This window comes from Chinchilla lanigera, unplaced genomic scaffold (genome assembly GCF_000276665.1).
Source record: "Chinchilla lanigera isolate Chin_1 unplaced genomic scaffold, ChiLan1.0 scaffold00035, whole genome shotgun sequence".
NCBI classification, from domain to species: Eukaryota; Metazoa; Chordata; class Mammalia; order Rodentia; family Chinchillidae; genus Chinchilla; species Chinchilla lanigera.
In genome coordinates this window covers 860,047-878,559 of record NW_004955436.1, presented here as the reverse complement: position 1 = coordinate 878,559, position 18,513 = coordinate 860,047, and the positions used below count along the sequence as shown (strand labels likewise).

At 48.3% G+C, this 18,513-nt stretch overlaps 1 protein-coding gene across 1 annotated transcript; it reads left to right on the top strand.

Moving 5' to 3' along the window:
- LOC106149062 lies at positions 1–4,151 on the top strand (the record flags this gene model as incomplete). Its single annotated transcript, XM_013516705.1, is given in 1 exon segment — positions 1–4,151. A coding segment is annotated over 1 exon segment (599 nt), but the record flags the coding sequence as incomplete, so codon positions are not given.
- Positions 4,152–18,513: the final 14,362 nt, after the last annotated feature.

Sequence of the window (18,513 nt, the reverse complement as noted above, 5' to 3'; positions counted from 1 at the left end):
CGCGGCCTCGGCCCCGGAAGCCGTCTCCGCGCCGAAGCCGCCGGGAGGCGCTGCTCACCGTCCCGCCCGCCTCCGCGTTCGCTTCCTCCGGACGTTGGTCGGCTCCCGCGGTGGGAGGGGAGCGGAAAGGGCCGCCTGAGGTGTTCGCGCGCCCCAGGCAGTGCCTGGCCCCGGAGGAGGCGAGGAGAGGAGGACGGTGTCCGACACACCCGGTCGTAAGGCCCACGCGGGGTGCGCGTCCCCCCGGAGAACGCGGGGCCTCAGCTCTGCGCCCACAGACGCGGGGGAGGAGGAGGACGGCGGCGGGGCGGGGCCGGGGCCGCCACAGACAGCTTTGGGGCATGACCACGGGCGGGAGACGGTCAACAAAGAGAAGGTATTTGCTTTGCTCGAAACAGAGCAAGTGTGCTTCCAAAGAGGGCTCAGAAGGACCGGGAACCACGCTCTCCCCATCCCTCCGGCAACACGGCGCGCAGGCGTCTTGCTCGGTCAGCACGGGAGGCAGGGCCGACAGCAGCTTCCGAAGCTGGCCACAGTGGGTCCTTTGGACAGTGGGACTGTCTGCTCCTGAGGGCCGGCCAGCCAGAGGGGGACATTAGTAACGAGTGTGCTCAAGCTCACAGGTGCAAAGATGGCCACACCTGGCCTGCGGATGTCACCGCTAAGCACCCTCCAGTAAACTCGCGAGGAGACTTTTCACGCTCACAAAGCCGTCACCTCGGAGTAAGGCAGAGACGGCTGCGTTCGTGTGCTCCCACATGAAGTCGTCAGCCTCGGCCAAGCGCTGCACAGACGACCTGGGATGGAGCACGGGGCAGAACCCGGACTGACCGGATGACAGCTGGCAGGCAACTTGGCTGTGCCCAGCGGAGGGGCCGCCGCAGAGAGACCACCTGGCTCCACCAGGAAGGCAGGGTACGCTGGAGTGCAGACGGCCGAGGAAATGAGGGAGAGTGGGAGGGCGCGGGAGATGTCGGCGTTTTGTTCACTTTACTAAGACTGTATCTCAAATTTGAAAGTTTAATGTTTTCATTTCCCATGCTCAAGAGATATCATACTGTGTTACTAAAAACAGCAAGTTAAGTAAGCAAAAACTCATTTGTTCTGGTTACACTATTTCATGTATCGGAAAATAATTGTGAAAAGAAATATTCAGTCTGTTGGAAGCATCAGTCACTGTTCTGGAACAAATTGTGCCTAATATGATTTAACAGGCTTCACAACATTCCACAAATGACCAGTGTAAATGAGACCGAGACTGAAACCAGCAAAATGACTCTGCATTTGTTTAAAACGTTGGTGTTGGTCCCCTCAGCGACATAGCAGCGCCTAAAGTGACCGTGCATGGGTAAATGGTCACCAGTGGCAGTGACTGCGCATTCACACCGGTGCGGAGCTAATATCCACGTATTTTCCTCCAGTTCAGCTTGGGTGAGTGGGGCCCCTCACCCCAGAGGCCCCAGGGTTCCTGAAGAACTTTCCCAGCCCTTCCTCAGAAACACTCCGGTCTGTTCTCTGCTGTGCCTTGGGGTAACTTCCAACAATCACCTCAACAAAGCAGAATTGTCAGAAGTTTTAAAAACAAAAACCAGAAATTAAACTGCGTTAAAGGTGACCTCAGCTTTGACCTCCAGCACTAGGTTTCCTGAGAGCCTAGAAAATTCTGCCTAGCAAACAGAACATTGCAGAGGCACCAGGAGAAACAGCTCCTGTCTCATCGATCCTGAGGGCTCCCTGTCTTGGCTTCACTGACTGATGTGTGGGAACACCCCATGACCCCGGGGGCCACAGCCGCCACACTCGTGAGCTCAGCAGCTCCATCCTGAGATAAAACCAGGCCCTGGTCAACAAGGACTGCAGCCTGTGAGACCTGATGAAACGCCCCAGGAACTGGGCATCGGGAGACAAATCCACAGTTTCTGCTGTGTTTCCTCATCGGAGCACCAGGAAGGGCCTGGAACAAACAACACTGAGGAGAAGTTTCCTCAGATGCAGAAAAGTGATGGGAAGGGAAGATGCATTTTAGGCCAAATTGTTTCTACCCTGTGGAAACACAGCTCTAGAACCCATGCCTTCCTCATGAGTTGCTGATGCTGGGACAGTTTGTGCCACTGTGGCAACTCATGGTCCAGGGAATAAAGTAGTCAGATTTAGCAAATAAAAATAGGAGCTGTCCAACTGAATTTTAAACTGCCTATGAACAGTGAATACGTTCAACATCCCTATGCCTCAAGGATATTCTGTATTCATCTGAAACGTGGCTGTAACTGCTGCCAGGGCCTGAATTTTGTCCACATTGAACTCCTCATCCTTGTGGTGACTTGGTTTGCAACAGGGCTTTAGGTAGTAATGAGGGTGAAGTGAGGGTGGAAGGGTGGGGTCCTGAGCTAAGAGGCTCAGAGGACTCAGGAGAGGGGGAAAGAGAGAGTGACCCTTGTCTTGTGCACAGACCTGGGAAGTCCATGCAAAGGCGGCCACGGAGCCCGGAGACAACCTCACTAGGAGCAGTGAATCTGCACCGGGGTCATGGACTTGTGCCTCCAGAACACAAAGAAAAAGCTGCTGAGGTGCAGCCACCGAGTCCATGGTATTCTGTCTGCAGCTTGAACTAAGGCAACCTGATCCCTGGGTCTTACTTGGTGGCCCTCATGGGAAGCCGGGTATGAGTGAAGGAGGAGGAAGACAGGGTCTGAGACCTGACACCTGCAGCGTCCAGAGGCCGTCTTCCAGCGCTGGCTTCTCCCTTCCTGCAGCCAGCCGTGCTCTTCAGGGTCTCTGGGATTATCTGGATTTCTCGGAGCATGTGTTTGTGTGGCCGTGTGTCTGTATGTGTGTATCTGTGTGTGTATACAGTCTCTGTCTGTGGTCTGTTTGTGTATCTGTGTGTGTGTGTGGCCACGTGTGTCTGTTTCTATGTGTGTGGCCATGTGTGGCTGGAAGAAGACCTCTAGGCCATGAGGTAGCGCCAGCTGCATGCTGGGTCCGGCTGCCCTGCTCGTGCTGCTGAGCGCAGCGACCTGCTATCCAAAGGATGCTGGGCCACCTCCGGCCAGGCTGCTCTCCCATCCCCCGGCTTCAGGAGTTTTCGCACGGCACTACCTGTGCCAACAGACACAGCCCACTGATCCCTGACTCCATCCGTCCTGCTGTGCACTCACAGAGGGGCTTCTCCTCAACTGACTGCACCTGCATTGTGCGGCAGGCAAACTGGAGCTGGGCACCTGGGGGAAAAGCTCGTTCTGGGGAAGCCAGCCAGGAAGGAGAGGAGCTTTAATGTAATAACACTGAGGTGTTCTGTGTACAGGAAGTGGGCCACAGGAGAGGTGCAGTCCTCAGGGAAATGTGCAGCTTGTCTCCAGGAGACAGCTAACCTTTGTGGGGACATGTGCACCACAGCCACAGCACGGCTTGTCACCTGTAATTTGTCATCTGCATGTCACCCGTATGTATGGTATGGTGACAGCTAGAATAGAGGTGTCCACGGCCACCTCCATCCTCAACCCAACCTCCACACTTGTAAGATTGATAGGGCAAGAGAAACTCCATTTTTCTTGTTTTACATTCATAGTAAGAGAGGTCTCTTAAAGTTCACGTAAGCTGTAGTTGACACCCCCACACCTCAGTCATCCTATCAACTTGCTTAAAAGCAAAGCAAAGCCATAAATTGGGAACAGAACAAATTGGGAAGTAGGTTAAAGGACAACCCACTGTGGTCATTGGCATTTTGGTTGTCTGACCTCCAGGGAGAAAGGTAAACATTGTGCTAATTATGTGATGCTCTTGTGAGATTCCTGACAATGAAGTAATGGTTACTATAGAAACCTGAAATGTACTAAACCAAAAGTGAGTCCCAGAGCAGCATGGACATCTTCTCTGACTCCAGGTTAGAGGGGAACTGTCAGCTGCTGTGCTGGTTTGGGGCTTATTTTTGCAAGGAGAAACAATACAGGACAGGTATTTTATAATATTATTTATAATAGTCACCCAAAGAACGGTATACAAAAGAGTGCAGGAAATCTGTCCACAAACTATACACCAAGGAATCCAGCTGATGGCCCGAATCCCACAGAAATGTGCTACATGAGTCCAGCTGAATACCTGGAGCCCATAACAATGACTCCCACGAATCCAACTGGAGGCCCAGAGCCCATAACAGTATCTCATGCAGGCCTGGTTTGAACTGTGAAGGCCCAAAGTCAGTGGTGGAGTCTAGGAGGTCTGTGCCAGCGGGATGAAGGATCTGTGCTAGCAGGTTGAGGGATCTGCACTGGAGCCAGGAAGCGACAGTCAGAGGAACCAGAGCTCTCCCAGAAGGTAACACAGCCATCCTCATCAACAGCGAGGTCTCGAGCTCCTCTGATGATCAGGAAAGCTGAGTTCCTGTCAGGGAAACCAACACAGCAAACTTCTTCAGGAGCCTGCGCTGTGCGCCTTCCCCTCTGGAGCCAGGAGGCGACGCTCAAAGTGAGAACCAGAGCTCCCCAACAGTGAACTGAAGCTATTCTCAGTGCCAACAAGGTCCCTAGCTCCTCAGAGGATGAAAACAGCTGAGTTCATCAGGAAAGCCAGCATGACGAGCTCCTCCAACAGAACCAACAGCTCCTTACAGCTTCTACCGGCTCCCAACAACCTCTCCTCTTCTTCTCCAGTTCTGCCTCCTTATGCTCTGGTAACAGTCCCCAGGTGGGCCTCCCACACCCAGCACCACGCTTACTCAGTTCAGCTGGGGGTTATAAATTGACCACCAGTTGTCAATCTGCTACAGCTGGCTCCAATAAAGCTTTGTTTGTCCATGCTTTTTGGTTTTCTTGTGAGTGTCTTTCTCCATGGACTCGCTTGCCATAACAAGATCAGAGTTCAACTCACAAAACCAGTTGTTCTCAGGAAAAGAAAAACAAACACGGACGTTTCCCTCCTGCTGGCTCTGAGGCCACAGCTTACAACTCTAAGCTCCCTGCACAGGGGACATCTGTGAGGGAGGCCAGGCGAGGACAGCCAGGAGCAGGGGCTCTTCAAGGACGGCAGAGAGCATAGGCGAGAGTGTGGAGAAGGCACAGCCCACAGGCGACCCAGAGGCCAGCAGCCTCCGAACTCCCTGTGGGCACAGGAGAGCTAGTTCGTCACGGTAAGTGATAATCTCTGGGTTGCTGGCTTCACATGCTGCTGTTCACACGTATGAGTGGCACCACTGATGTTGGAGACCTCATGACCCGCTGACCACTCTGTCCAGTACACGGCAAGGAGATGTGCTTGAAGATGGCAAGTCTGATTTGGGCAGCTACAGAGAAACTGAGTTTATGGCTGTTAAAGAGCTGATTGAAAGACCACCTTCCCCAGCCCACCCCAGGACGAGGAGGCAGGGAAGGGCCTCCTCGAGACTGCCAAGAACAGAAGCCTTCTGCACCCTTGGCCCTGGCTGGGGAGCAGAGAAGAGGCTGGATGGACCTGGAAATAAATAAGCAAAGCCCATGCAGCACCTTCTCCCTAGGTGCATAGACTGCACTGGAACCAGCAGCCCCTGGCATCAATTAGAGGTTGCTCAGGAACCTCAGGTGTGCAGCAGATCTGTGAGGCAAGGAGCGTGGCATTCACGTTTATCAAGGACCTGGGTGCAAACCCCTAAGCCAGAAGCTGGGTGACAGAGGCTGAAACAAGTCTCTTGTATGCTGCAGGCACTGCTTCCAGCGCCCTCCAGGCATTGTTTTACCGTGCTCCACACCTGCCTGATGGACTCGGCACCACGCTACTGACACTGCACACCCTAGTGAACAGTGCATGGGGCTTCCTCTGCTGCCCACAGCACAAGCTGCTGATTTACCTCAGGTGACTCTCACCACGACCTCCATCCTCAAGGACTCCAGGGGCCAGTGGCAAAAACACTGATTACTGAAAAAAGCAAAGCAAAATAAATAAAAGGTGCTAACAGTAGTGGTGCACACTTGTAATCCCAGCTCTTGGGAGGCTGAGGCAGGAGAATCACCAGGAATTCAAGGCCAACCTGAGCTACATAGTAAGACCTTGGCTCAATAAATAAATAAATAGGTAAATGAATAAAGGGCTACTATTGCTGGGGTAACCCTGGGAAGTTGTAAAGGAAGACTTGTGGGGAAAGTAGCCCAACACACAGGAGAGAGAGAGACACAGGCAGCACCGAGGACACTGCGGAGTGGGGAGTAGATGGCCACTTTGGGTCTGCGGCAGCCACACTCAGGCTGCCCAGCCCTCAGACCACACACAACCGTGCCCTGGACCACTGCTCCTCATTTAAACATTTCTGGACAGCGGGACGCCAGTGTCTAAGCCCGTGGTGAGGGATTCTTTCATGCAGTATAGAAGGGACAGTGTATTTCTTATGAGCAGGAACAGCGTCTTATTTTATCGCTCATAACTCTGCCCTACACAAATCCAGTATTCAATTGAGGAAACTGAAATAGCTAATGAAGACAATTCATGCATAGGAAAATATAAAGCCACATTTTGGTTACATAGCTTAGAAGGACTCATGGAAAAGTGATCGTTTCCGTAGTGAATACTCCGCTTTGATTCTGTGCAGTGTCTTCCCCGTGAATCGCCAGCACCCTGTGTCTCCGGGAGCAGAGTCAGGAAACTCACGGAGCTCCTTCCACAGACATCCCCCGAGGAGCCAGTGTGTGAGGAGCAAGGAAATGAGGGCCAGGCTCCCACAGGGCTGGGCCGGCAGAGAGCCTGGGGTGGGGACGCAGTCTGAGCTGGAGAGAAGGAAAGCAGAGCCCTCCAGTCCCGGGGCGGGGAGGACACACTGTGAGCTCGTCAGGGCTGAAGTAAAGGGCGGTAGTGAAGCAGTGCGGCTTGCAATTCTAGAACATTCATTTCCTGCGTTGGCTGGAACAGCAGAGCGAAGGAGCGGAGAAAGCTCTTGGTCAGGTGCCCGGAAGGGCGGGAGGGGCCGGGAGGGAGCCCGGGCTGTGCAGGGGGCTGTGCAGGAGGGTGGACGTGCAGAGCCCAGGGCCACGGCCTTGTTCACTCCAGCGAGAGCGAGGGCCGCAGCATCTGACGCCGGATGAAACTCCCGCCAGTGCCCCCAGTCTGCAGCACAGACAGAAGGGAAGTCTACGTCCTCAGGCTGCGTTTCAGGAGGTAAAACGATGCGGGAGAAAACTGAGCTGGATGAAGAATAAGACTATCGGTGCGACAGGAGAGTGCTGGTGATGGTGCTCCTGGAGGAGGAACGCCTACTCAGCTCTGAGCTTCCCAGTGCCAGTGCAAGGGGAGAAACAGAGTCCGCTGCACGAGGGTGCGGGGTCACGGGAGAAGCACTGCCCAGGCAGAGACGCGAGGTGACCCTGGGCCTTTCTGCAGCACCACGCTGTGTGATTGAGTGTAAAAGCCATGTCCAATGTGCAGCCCGATGCTGCTATGTGCACACTGTGGAGCCGTCCACACCAACCAAGCTACCCGGTCCATCCAGGTTCACCTGGCTGCCGGGTTTGGGTCTGGGCTGCTCCTGGCAGATCTCAGGAAGGCTGGGGTCTGTCTAGAGTGACGCTCCCCTCCGTGAGTCTGAGAAACGCCTGTCCTGGGTGGAAACGCTCCCGGGAAAAGCAGCGTGCCGGGTGGTCTGCTCTCCTTGCACACTCTGAACACACCAGCCCAGGCTCTCTCTGCTGCACACTTGCTGCAAGACATCCCCACGGCCTCGTGGAAGTTTCGTGTGGGAAGGGTTTCTTTGCTCTTGCTGCGTTCAGAATCCTCTTCTTGCCCTCAGCCTTGGCAGGTGACTACAGGGCGTACCCGTGGAGTCCTCTGTGGGGATTTTCGAGCGTTCTCTGAATGTCTGTCTCCCCGACTGAGGAAATCATGGACCTCTCCCTCAGATGAGGTGAGCTCTCTGTCCCTTCCGTGCTGTCTTCTGAAGATCCGCAACGGAAGGCCCAAAGACCCTGTGGGTTCTCCATTCCTCCTCCTTTTCTCTTCTGCTGGACTCTCCAGCACCTGTCTCCCAGCTCACTGATTCTCCTTCCCTGCGCCAAGTCTGTCCCTGACACTCTGATGCGCTCTTCGGTCAGGAGCCACGTTCTTCAGCGCTAACATTTCTGTCTGGCTCTGTCGTGTGGGTTTTTAAGAAATTTATTGTTGAACGTCTCATTTTGTTCTTTCATTGCTTTCCTCGTTGTGTTACACGGGTTATCTGTGTCCTTATAGCCCAATGAGTTTTTACAACAATTATTTGACTCCTGTATCTGGCATTTGTGAAACCCCTTTCTTTGGGGTTGGTTTCCAGAAGCTGGCTGTGTCGTGTCGCTCTGGCCGTGTCACGTTTCTCTGATCCCTGTGATGCCCGCGGACTTGCGCGAGCGTTTGCACACTGGAGGCATGCTCCAAACCCCGTGGCTTTGGTGAGACTTCCATCGTGGGGGAGAGCGCCGGGTACCGAGTGTGGGACAGTGTGTGCCCGGGTTTAAGGGGCACGGCGTCGCGGGCACAGGAGCCTGCGGCCGAGGGGCGGGTGGGGCGGACCGGGCGGCGGCTCAGGCGCGGAGAGAGCCAAGGAGAACCCAGCTGCGGGCGCGCGCCATAGGACTCCCGGGCTCCGCGGTGACGCACTGAACACCCTGGTGCCTGCGCCCTCGGGACAGAGCCTGCAGCCAGGGAGAGCTTCGGCCCTCGGAGCCGTGGGAGTCGCCCGCAGCAAGTCCCTGACTGGCAAGGGTGTTTTGAGTCCATTTCAGTGGGAAGCATAAGGAAAGCACTGCGGCTCTCTGCAGGCTCTGACAGATTCGAGGCCTGCTGTTTCCCGTCGGTGCGGGTCGGTGGCCGGGCCTCAGACTGCAAGCTGCGGGGCTGCGGGTCCCTGAGGAGCGCGGTGGCGCCCAGGCCCGCGCGGGTTTGCCTGGCTCCAAGGAGCTGCGTGCAGGAAGCACACCCTTGGCCCTTGCGCTTGTCTGCCGCAGTTTCCAGCGAGCCCCCTGGATGGGCGGCAGTGAGGGGCACACGCAGCTGGGGGCGGTGGGAGATTCCAGGGAAGATGCGAGGCCTGTCCACCTCAGCCGTTCTGGAACCTGGTGCAGCCGTGGCTGCTTTTCTGGAACACAGTGTGGCCGCCACCACTCTGGATCATGGTGCTCTCGGCTTTCTCCTCAAAGTCTTTCACTTTTGCAGTTTGAGGTTGCAAAGAGTGAGGTACTGCTGCTTCTTTTGATGCCTTCAGGCCATCTTCTCTATTGTCTTCCTTCTCAGCAATCAAGATTTCTCCTGCTGTACCTTTGCAGTCCACAACTTTACTGGAGCTTCCTTTCTGGCCAAAGTCCCATTTTAAATTATCCTGTTGGGGTCTTTGCTCATGATACACAACATAAATCTAGCTAAAAGCCCACAACAGTAACCATGCAACTACCCCAACATTAGACTGCCGTGAAATTTCTTCTGCCACATTAATTAGTCCTCCACCCTTAATGTCAGTCTTGGGCAAAATCTCTGCACATGAGAAAAACACAGACAAACTTTTTGCCAAACATACATTGTTTGGACTCCAACAACCAATGCAGTCCTTCTTTCCAGCAGAAACCTCCCAAGCCTGTCTTTACTGGCAGGATTTCTATCAGTCTTCTGGTCCTCTGAAGCTCTGACCAGAATCTCCCATACACAACAGCCTAAGGTGTTCCAGTGCTACTCTTTCAGGCGACATCTTTCCAAACTCTTCCCATAAACCATTCCCAAAGGCTCTTGAACCACATGGTTGGGTATAGTCACAGCAACGACCTCACTCCTAGTACCAAATTTTGTCTTGGTTACTTTTCTTTTCTTGTTGAGACAAAATACCTGACGCTCAAAATTAAGCAAAGAAAAGCTTATTTGACTCATAGTTTGTGGCTTCAAGGCCGAGTGGCACATGGCAGAGGGAAACAGTTCATGGCAGCAGAAAACAGCAAAAGCAGCAAGAGCAAAAAGAGAGGAGCAGCAAGAGCAAGCCTCTTTCCTTCCCTTGTATTGTATGCAAGTTGACCTCCCCAGGGTGGATGTAGCTCTCGCACCCATAATATCAGCATTGCAACATGAATCAATCACAAATTCTGGAAGCCCACCCTATGACTGCATGAGGCTTTGGGGAAACATCTAGACACAAACCATAACACCATCAAATCATAACACCATCAAATCATGGTCTCATCAGTGAACTAGCCTGCCAAGGAAGCCAGAGCCCTCATGATCTGCAGGTCATCAGGAGCCAGACCTTCTACACAGTGAACCTTTAGGGAGGACATTGGATCTCAACCACAATAATGGTTATCATATTACACTGTGGATTCCCAGGGGCTGCTTCCATCAGAGAAATTTTAATTAGAGATGTTTCTCTTTTATTATTTCATAGTTAGGACTCTTGCTGCATTTGGCTGCTATACCAAAGAACCATACACAGCAGGGCTTAAACTGCATGAATTTATTTCTTACAGATCTGGAGGCTGGGCAGTATGAGGTCAGGGTGACCCATGGGGCCCACTTCTCTGCTCAGAGATGCCACCCTCTTGCTGGGTACTCACACAGGGAAGCCCTGTGGTCTCTTGGGTCTTGTACAGGCACTAATCCCTCCATGGGGCTCCACCCTCATGACCATGCCACCTCCAAGCCTCTGCCTGTGTACTGCCATGCTCAAGAGAAGTTCAACATAAATCTGGAGTGGGTACAAATGTTCAGACCATGGCAGACTCCATCTAAGATGCCTTCTGGGAAGCAGCCCCTTCCACTGTAAAATAAAACACTCTAGATCAGTCTGGTGAGTGAGCAAAGTGGGGTCTAAAATGTTAAACAATTGGCCTCCAGGTGCAGACTTGGGGCAGGAAGTGCCATGGCCTGTGCTCTGATGCCCTTCCTCGCCCCACTGAATGGCTACAGCAGGGCCCCCCGTAGAATGCACAGCGGCTCCTGAACCACTGCCCTGACTACAAGCAGCTCCCTAAAACACCTTCAGAGCGTGAGACCGTGCGGCTGCACAGGGCTGTCAGCTTTAGAGCCCACGTTTGGTTTCATGCTCTGCTGTCAACAACTTGAAATTTGTAATAATTTGTTAGCGCAGGATCCTCAGTTTTCATTCTACATTGCATCCTCAAAATTCTGTAGCTGGTGCTGATCTTCGCTGGCAAGTACACACCCCAGCCCTCTGAGCAGTGAGTGAGGCGCTTTACACATCCGGAGGAGTAGTCCCTCCTGACTTCATTATTTTAAGAAGCAGCTGTAGTCCTGACCTCAGCACCTAGCTGCACTGCAGATGCAGAGCTGCTGGTTTATTTATGAGCTGCACAAACATGTGAGCCTGGAGCCTTGCTCACAGCAGATCTGCAGCCAGCCATGCAGGCCTCTGAAGTTCACTCTCCTGCCTCTGGGATCAGCTCAGGCCCTGTCTCTGCCTGGGGTTCACCATCCTGCGCTCTGCACCCCATTTTCTTGCCATGTGACTCTCAAATGTCTCTCATCTACCGCTCCCATTCTGTCCCGACCTTCTCTGCTTTCTGGGATCACAGGAGGTGAACTTGTTTGTGGCATGGGGCTTGGCACATATTGTTGTTTTCTGCCAACATCTGTTCCTAACACTGGTACCTTGATTGGTTCCCATACCCACTGCTTCCACATGGTCACAGACTCAGTGGAGTGGCTCCTGCTCAACCCATGCTGGGATCCACCTGGCCTCAGCCAGTCATGGGGTACCCTCCTTTTGGTGACTGCTTGGGCACATGTGTGAAGCAGCCTGAACCAAAGGCTGTGAGTGGGGTGTGGGGGAGACCTCAGAGATTTCCCTGCCCTTAGGGATGTAAGGAGAGGTGCTGTCTTTGTCCTCAGTGTGGGTGAGATACAACCAGATCAAAATTTTTTTATGAAAAAATTTACTTTTTTGTCACATTAGCCAGCTGTGCATCACAGTAGCTGCATGGAAGGAATACAGGAAGCGATCTTTGTGCTCACCCACTGTGTGATGAATGGCAAGGTGTATACCTGAGCGACAAATTCTCAGTGGGTGAGTTTCTCCCACCTTCTGCTCTGTGCTAAATTTTTGTGGGATCATAATTTATTAAATGTTTTGGTTTGATTTTTCTTGTAGAATTAACCAAATTCAATACAATGTCACATGAAAAGCCATCCACTTTTACAACTTTAGGAGGAGGTTGAAAGTGAGTCATCAGGTGATTCAGCACCGGTGATGACTTGGATTGTGTGAGCCAAAGAAGTTGTGACCCTGACACAGAGTAAGAAATGACAGATTAAAAAAGGAGAGAATGAAGCTGGGCGTGGTGGAGCATACCTGTAATCCCAGCACTCAGGGGGCTGAGACAGGACGATCATTGCAAGTTTGAGGCCAGCCTGAGCTACCAAGTGAGTTCAAGACCAGTGTGAGCTGCATAGTAGAGACCCTGTCTGAAAAAGGCAAAAAAAAATGAAGCAGAGAATGAAGACTTTGATTCAGATGAGAAAGAAAACAACAATGTAAATAAATATTTGACTAGTCAAAACACTACAAAATGGTCATGTATATCTGAATGACGCAACATTCGAACTAGGTGGAAAATGTTATCAGGTTCTTGGCAGGGGTGAAACACATTGGATGGAATGCTAGCACTGCAGTTCAGTCCTAGGAATTGTAACTGATGCCTGGCCACAAGATGTTGTGAGATACACTAATAATGAAATACAGGTAAAATGTTCTATATACATCAATAGTAGTACTCAAAAATGTATTTATCATGGCATCTCACTACCTGAACTAAAAGCCTTCATAGGCCTATTAAATATAGTAGGACTTTTCATTCAAATTGTCAGAATCTAAAGGATTTATGGAGAAGTGATGGATGTGACATTAAGAGTTTTAGAACAGGCCAGGGATGTAGCTCAGCAGCACAAGCACCTGCCTGGCAAGCACAAGGTCCTAAGTTTGATTCCTGGTACAAAAAAACAGAAGATTTTTAGACCAACAGTACATTCAAGAGATTTGTTTTCTTCAAAATTGCCTGTGTTGGTGCAAGTCTCTCGGTCCTTCTTTTCAATCCTGGCCTTCCTTCCAGCCGCCGTCACACCTCAGTGACAGGAGTCACTGGTGAGGAGGTAATATGCTATTTTTTTTTTTTTTTTTTTTTTTTGGTTTTTCTCCGGTACCGGGAACCGAACTCACGACCTTGCGCTTGCCAGGCAGGCGCTTTTGCCACTGAGCTAAATCCCCAGCCCCAATATGCTATTTTTGACAACCCTTAGGCTGTAACTACTTGTTAGATCCTTCTTGCATATCTCTGTCTTCCTGAGAAACCACTTGGAAGACTCCACCATGTATTACAGCAGCCATTGATATTTTCCTACTAATCTAGCCATAACTCTGTAATGTTTGTATTGTTCCTATCCTATTTTGTAAATGGATGTATGTTTATTATTATGTGTTTCCTACAACAACCATTGAGAATAGTTAACGATTATTCAATAGGTCAATCCTGTATAGCTCTATTTATTTTCTTTAGGAGCCACTTTGAAGATACCAAAGTATAGTACAACTATTGATAATCTCCTACCTCTTTTGCCTGTAACCCACTATTATTTGTCTGTTTTCCTGAGAAACTATCTTGTAGATAACAATATGTAAAACAATAACCATTGATAATTTCCTACCACTTTGTCTGTAATTTGGTAAGCCCCCCCCATTATTATGTTATCCTTCTTTTACTCTTTAAAATTAAAAAAAAAAAAAATGCTTGTGTTTTGACAACAAAAATACCCTCCAAGAAAGAAAAAAAATCCACCAGCTTGGCTGCTATTCACTCATTTTTTGAAAACTTTGTTTCAAACTATCAAGCAACTTACTGTCATAATTGAAGTAAAGATTATTGTTGTTGTAGAGCTTTATTTGTATTTTTATCATAGTTCATAAAGAAATTTATTTTTGTTATTTTTTAGATTTTAGAAACAAAAAAAATTGATGTCAAAAATGATGTTTCTTAAAAATGCTACATAAATATTAAAAATTTTATACTTTATTTTATTGACAGTAGTTAAGAATGCTTAAAAGGTTCTTCACATTTTTGATAGAGGAATGTGTAGAGAAGTCATAGTTAGCCCAAGAGGAAAGGCCGCCCATAGAAGAGGCAGCCCTGAGATGAGAGAGATGGAGGGAGGAGAAGCAGAAAGGACAGGGAACTGCAAAACCCGTTTGCAGTTTTTGAGAAGTGGAATTACAATTTCTTCTGTAATCTTCCACAGATATAATATGGACCACTATTAAAGTCATCTTTATCTGCTAATGATTTAAACAAGATTTCAATGTTCCTAGCCTTAATTACAATTGATTAATATGTTAAAATAAATAAATTTGGACTTTCAATTGGCAGTCTCTGTTGTGCTCTCTGTGACCTTCCTTCTAAAAGCTCACTACAATTTAGAGATGAAAATGTATAATGCCCTTGAAAACCAACACTGATCAACAACATATCAGGCTGTCAGAGTTTACCAAACACAGTAAAGTTTATGAAGTTAAAATAATTAGTCCCCTCCCCCCACTGCTCCACCGGAGCTGAGCTGCACCTCGGATGGCTTCGGGAATTCCAGTGAGCTGCTGCCAGCCCCACACACGAGCTTGGGGCCAGGTAGAAACCTGGACAGCTCTAGGGGCCTGAGGTCCACTCCCTGCCCCTCCCCACCCCTTCCCTCCTCCTCTCTTCACCTGTCGGAGCTGAGCTGCACCTTGTACGGCTTCAGGAACTTGGGTTAGCTGCTGGTGGTCCAACACATGAGCTTGAGACCAGGTAGAAACACGGACAGCGGTGGGGCTGAATCCTGGACATCTTCAGGAAGCCTGGTGAGGTGTGGCAGTGCCTCCCTGACCAGCGTGCGAGGCAGAACCCCAAGCACCCTCTGGGGCCTCGGTGGCTACTGGCCACACCCATAGTGTGTCTGGGGGTCTGGGCTGAATGCCAAACACCTTTAGGAACCCCGGTGAGCCACTCTGGTGTCTCCCCGACTAGTGTGTGAGACACGTGGAGCCCTGGACAACTTCTGGGGCCTTGGTGGTCACTGGCAGAACAACGCACAACCCCCAGGAGCTCAGCTGAAACCTGGACAGAGTCAGGGGCCTCAGGGAGTTCATCCTCACCCTCCCCTTCCAGTGTAGGAAGCAGGCTCTGTCCTGGGCAATATCTGAAGCCTCAGTGAACACGACATGCATCTCTCCAACTCTTGTGGAAGCTAGGCCAAATTCCAGGCAGTCTCAGGAACTCTGGCGAGCTTCCCCGCCCTTTCCACACACTCCTGGGAGCCAACTGAATGCAAGAAATGTTGGGAGCATCTGGGATGCCACCTTGCCACCACTCACCAGCACAGGAGCTACACTGAGCACTGGGGATCTTCAGACTCTCGCCCTGCCACTCACACCCAATCAAGAGAGTGAGGCTACATTTCAGGGAGCCTCTGACAAAACAAAGGAGCAAGATGCAATCCCAGACCTCCACACCACCTAAAACAAGTCCAGGAGACATCAATACAGAAGAACCTGGAAGTCATACACCTGAAATTTCAGAAATGATAGCAACTGAAGTAAACAAACAACTCTATCAGGCCATAGAAGACATCAGATCAGAAATAATGTCTCAGGTGAGGAAAAAAAAAAAAGACAACAATAATGGCAGAAATGTTTGGCATATCCAAAGATGACATAGACAAGAAAATAGAAGAGCAAAGACAACTCAATGAAACCTTCAGGGAAAAATATAGAAAAGAACTAGAAGGTTTGAAACAGATGCAAACAGATATCTAGGAAATTAAAACTTCCATGGAAAGCTGGCAAAACCACCAAAATGAAGCTGAAGATAGACTTTCAGACCTTGAAGACAGCACTGCCACTAATGAATGTGAAAGGAGGGATCAGTTAAAAACAACAAGCAACCAGGAAATCACAATTCAACAACTGCAAGACAAAGCAAAGAAAAACAATGTCAGGGTAATAGGTATTAATGAAACAACAGGTGTCAACACAAATGACATAAAAAGAATATTTGCAGAAATAATAGCAGAAACTTTCCCAGGCATGGAAAAAGAATCAGACATCCAAATAAGTGAAACATATAGAAAGCCAGTTAATCATAACCAAAATAAATCTATACCGAGACATATAGTGATCAAGATCCTGGAAACTCAACAAAGGCTCAGAATATTAAAAGCTGTTAGAGAAATGAAACAGATCACCTATAAAGGAAAGCCTATCAGAATCATGGCAGACTTCTCAACACAAACCATCAAGGCAAGAAGAGCTTGGAGTGAAGTATTTCAGATACTGAAAGAAAACAAATTCCAACCCAGATTGATGTACCCTGCAAAGCTATCTTTCAAATTTAATGGAGAAATAAAATATTTTCATGATAAAGAATAACTGAAGAAATTCATGAGCACCAAGTCAATCCTACAAAGCTTACTAAAAGATATTCTAGAAAGAAATAAAATAGACTACAACTTCAAGAACAACAACAGAAAGGAACCACTAAGCACAGCAAGCAATTAAACACAGGGAAAAAGGAGGAACCAACAGCAGGAAAAAACCATGACAAAGATAAGTCAGTACATATCAGTTATAACCATCAATGTAAATGGTCTCAATGCACCAACCAAAAGAAGCAGACTAGCAGAGGGGATTAGGAAACAAAACCAAACTATATGCTGTATACAAGAAACACATTTAACTCAAAAGGAAATTCATAGACTGAAAATTAAAGGATGGAAAACAATACTCCATGCGACAGGAACCCAGAAGAAAGTGAGTGTAGCTATTCTGTTTGCAAACAATGTGAAATTCAAACCAAGAACAATCAAAAGAGATAAAGAAGGTCACAACATACTTGTGAGGGGGAAGCTTCAAAAGGAAGAGATAACAATCATAAACATCTATGCACCAAATATAGGAGCACCCACCTATATAAGACAAATTTTAACAGACATGAAAAATGAAATAAGTAGCAACACAATCATAACAGGGGACTTTAACACACTATTGTCACAAAGAGATAGATCAAGTAAACAAAAAATTGGGAAAGAAATAACAGAACTTACCCAAACTTGTGAACATATGGACTTAGTAGACCTCTAGAGAGTGTTTCACCCATCAACATCAGAACACACATTCTTCTCAACTGCACATGGGACGTTCTCTAAAATAGACCATATGCTAGTACATAGAACAGGTTCAAGTAAATGCAAAGGAATTGAAATTATCCCATGTATGCTATCAGACCATAGTGCAATGAAATTGGAAATTAATGACAAAAGCAAACACAGAAACTCCATAAACAGTTGGAAATTAAATAACATCCTCCTGAACAACCAATGGGTCACAGATGAAATCAAAGTAGAGGTTAAACACTATTTACAAATGAAATCACTACAGATCCTGAAGATTTTCAGAAGATTATCAATACCTACTTTGAAAATCTTTACTCTCATAGGATGGAAAACACAGAGGAAATGGACAGATTTCATATGAATTACCAAAACTGAATGAAGAAGATATAAAAATCCTGAATAATTGAATATGATCCAGTGAAATTGAGAATGTAATTAAAATCTGGCCAATGAAGAAAAGCCCAGGTTCTGATAGATTCACAGCTGAATTTTACAAGCAATTTAGGGAAGATTTAACACCAATTCTTCTCAAACTCTTTAATGAAATTGAAAGGAAAGGAATTCTCCCCAACTCATCCCTGGAGGCAAGTATTATCCTGATATCAAAACCAGAGAAAGATCCAACCAAAAAAGATAAATACAGGCCAATCTCCCTAACAAATATAGATGCAAAAATTCTCAATAAAATACTAGCAAACAGAGTACAACAAGTTCATCAAGAAGATTATACACCATGACCAAGTGGGATTCATACCAGGAATGCAGGGATGGTTCAATATACAGAAATGAATCAATGTAATACACCATGTCAATAGAACCAAGGACAAAAATCACATGATTATCTCCATCGATGCAGAAAAAGCCTTCGATAAAGTCCAACACTGGTTCATGATTAAAACCCTACAGAAATAGGAATAGACAGCGTTTACCTCTAGCTGATCAAAGCCATCTATGATAAACCAACAGGTAACATCATACTAAATGGTCAAAACTTGAAAGCTTTCACTTTAAAATCAGGAACAAGACAAGGATATCCACTGTCATGACTTCTATTCAATATAGTTCTGGAAATATTGGCTAGAGCAATTAGACAAGAGAGAGAAATAAAAGGAATAAGGGTAGGAAAGGAAGAAGTGAAATTATCATTATTTGCAGATGACATGTGAAACTCCACCAAAAAGCTCGTGGATTTAATAACCAAATTCAGTAGTGTAGCTGGATACAAAGTCAACACTCAAAAATCAATAGCATTCCTGTATACAAACAACAAGCAGACTGACAGAGAAATTAGGGAAAACACACCTTTCACAATGGCATCTAAAAAGATGAAATACTTAGGAATCATCTAACAAAAGAAGTAAAAGAGCTATACAGTGAAAATTACAGTACTCTGAAAAAAGA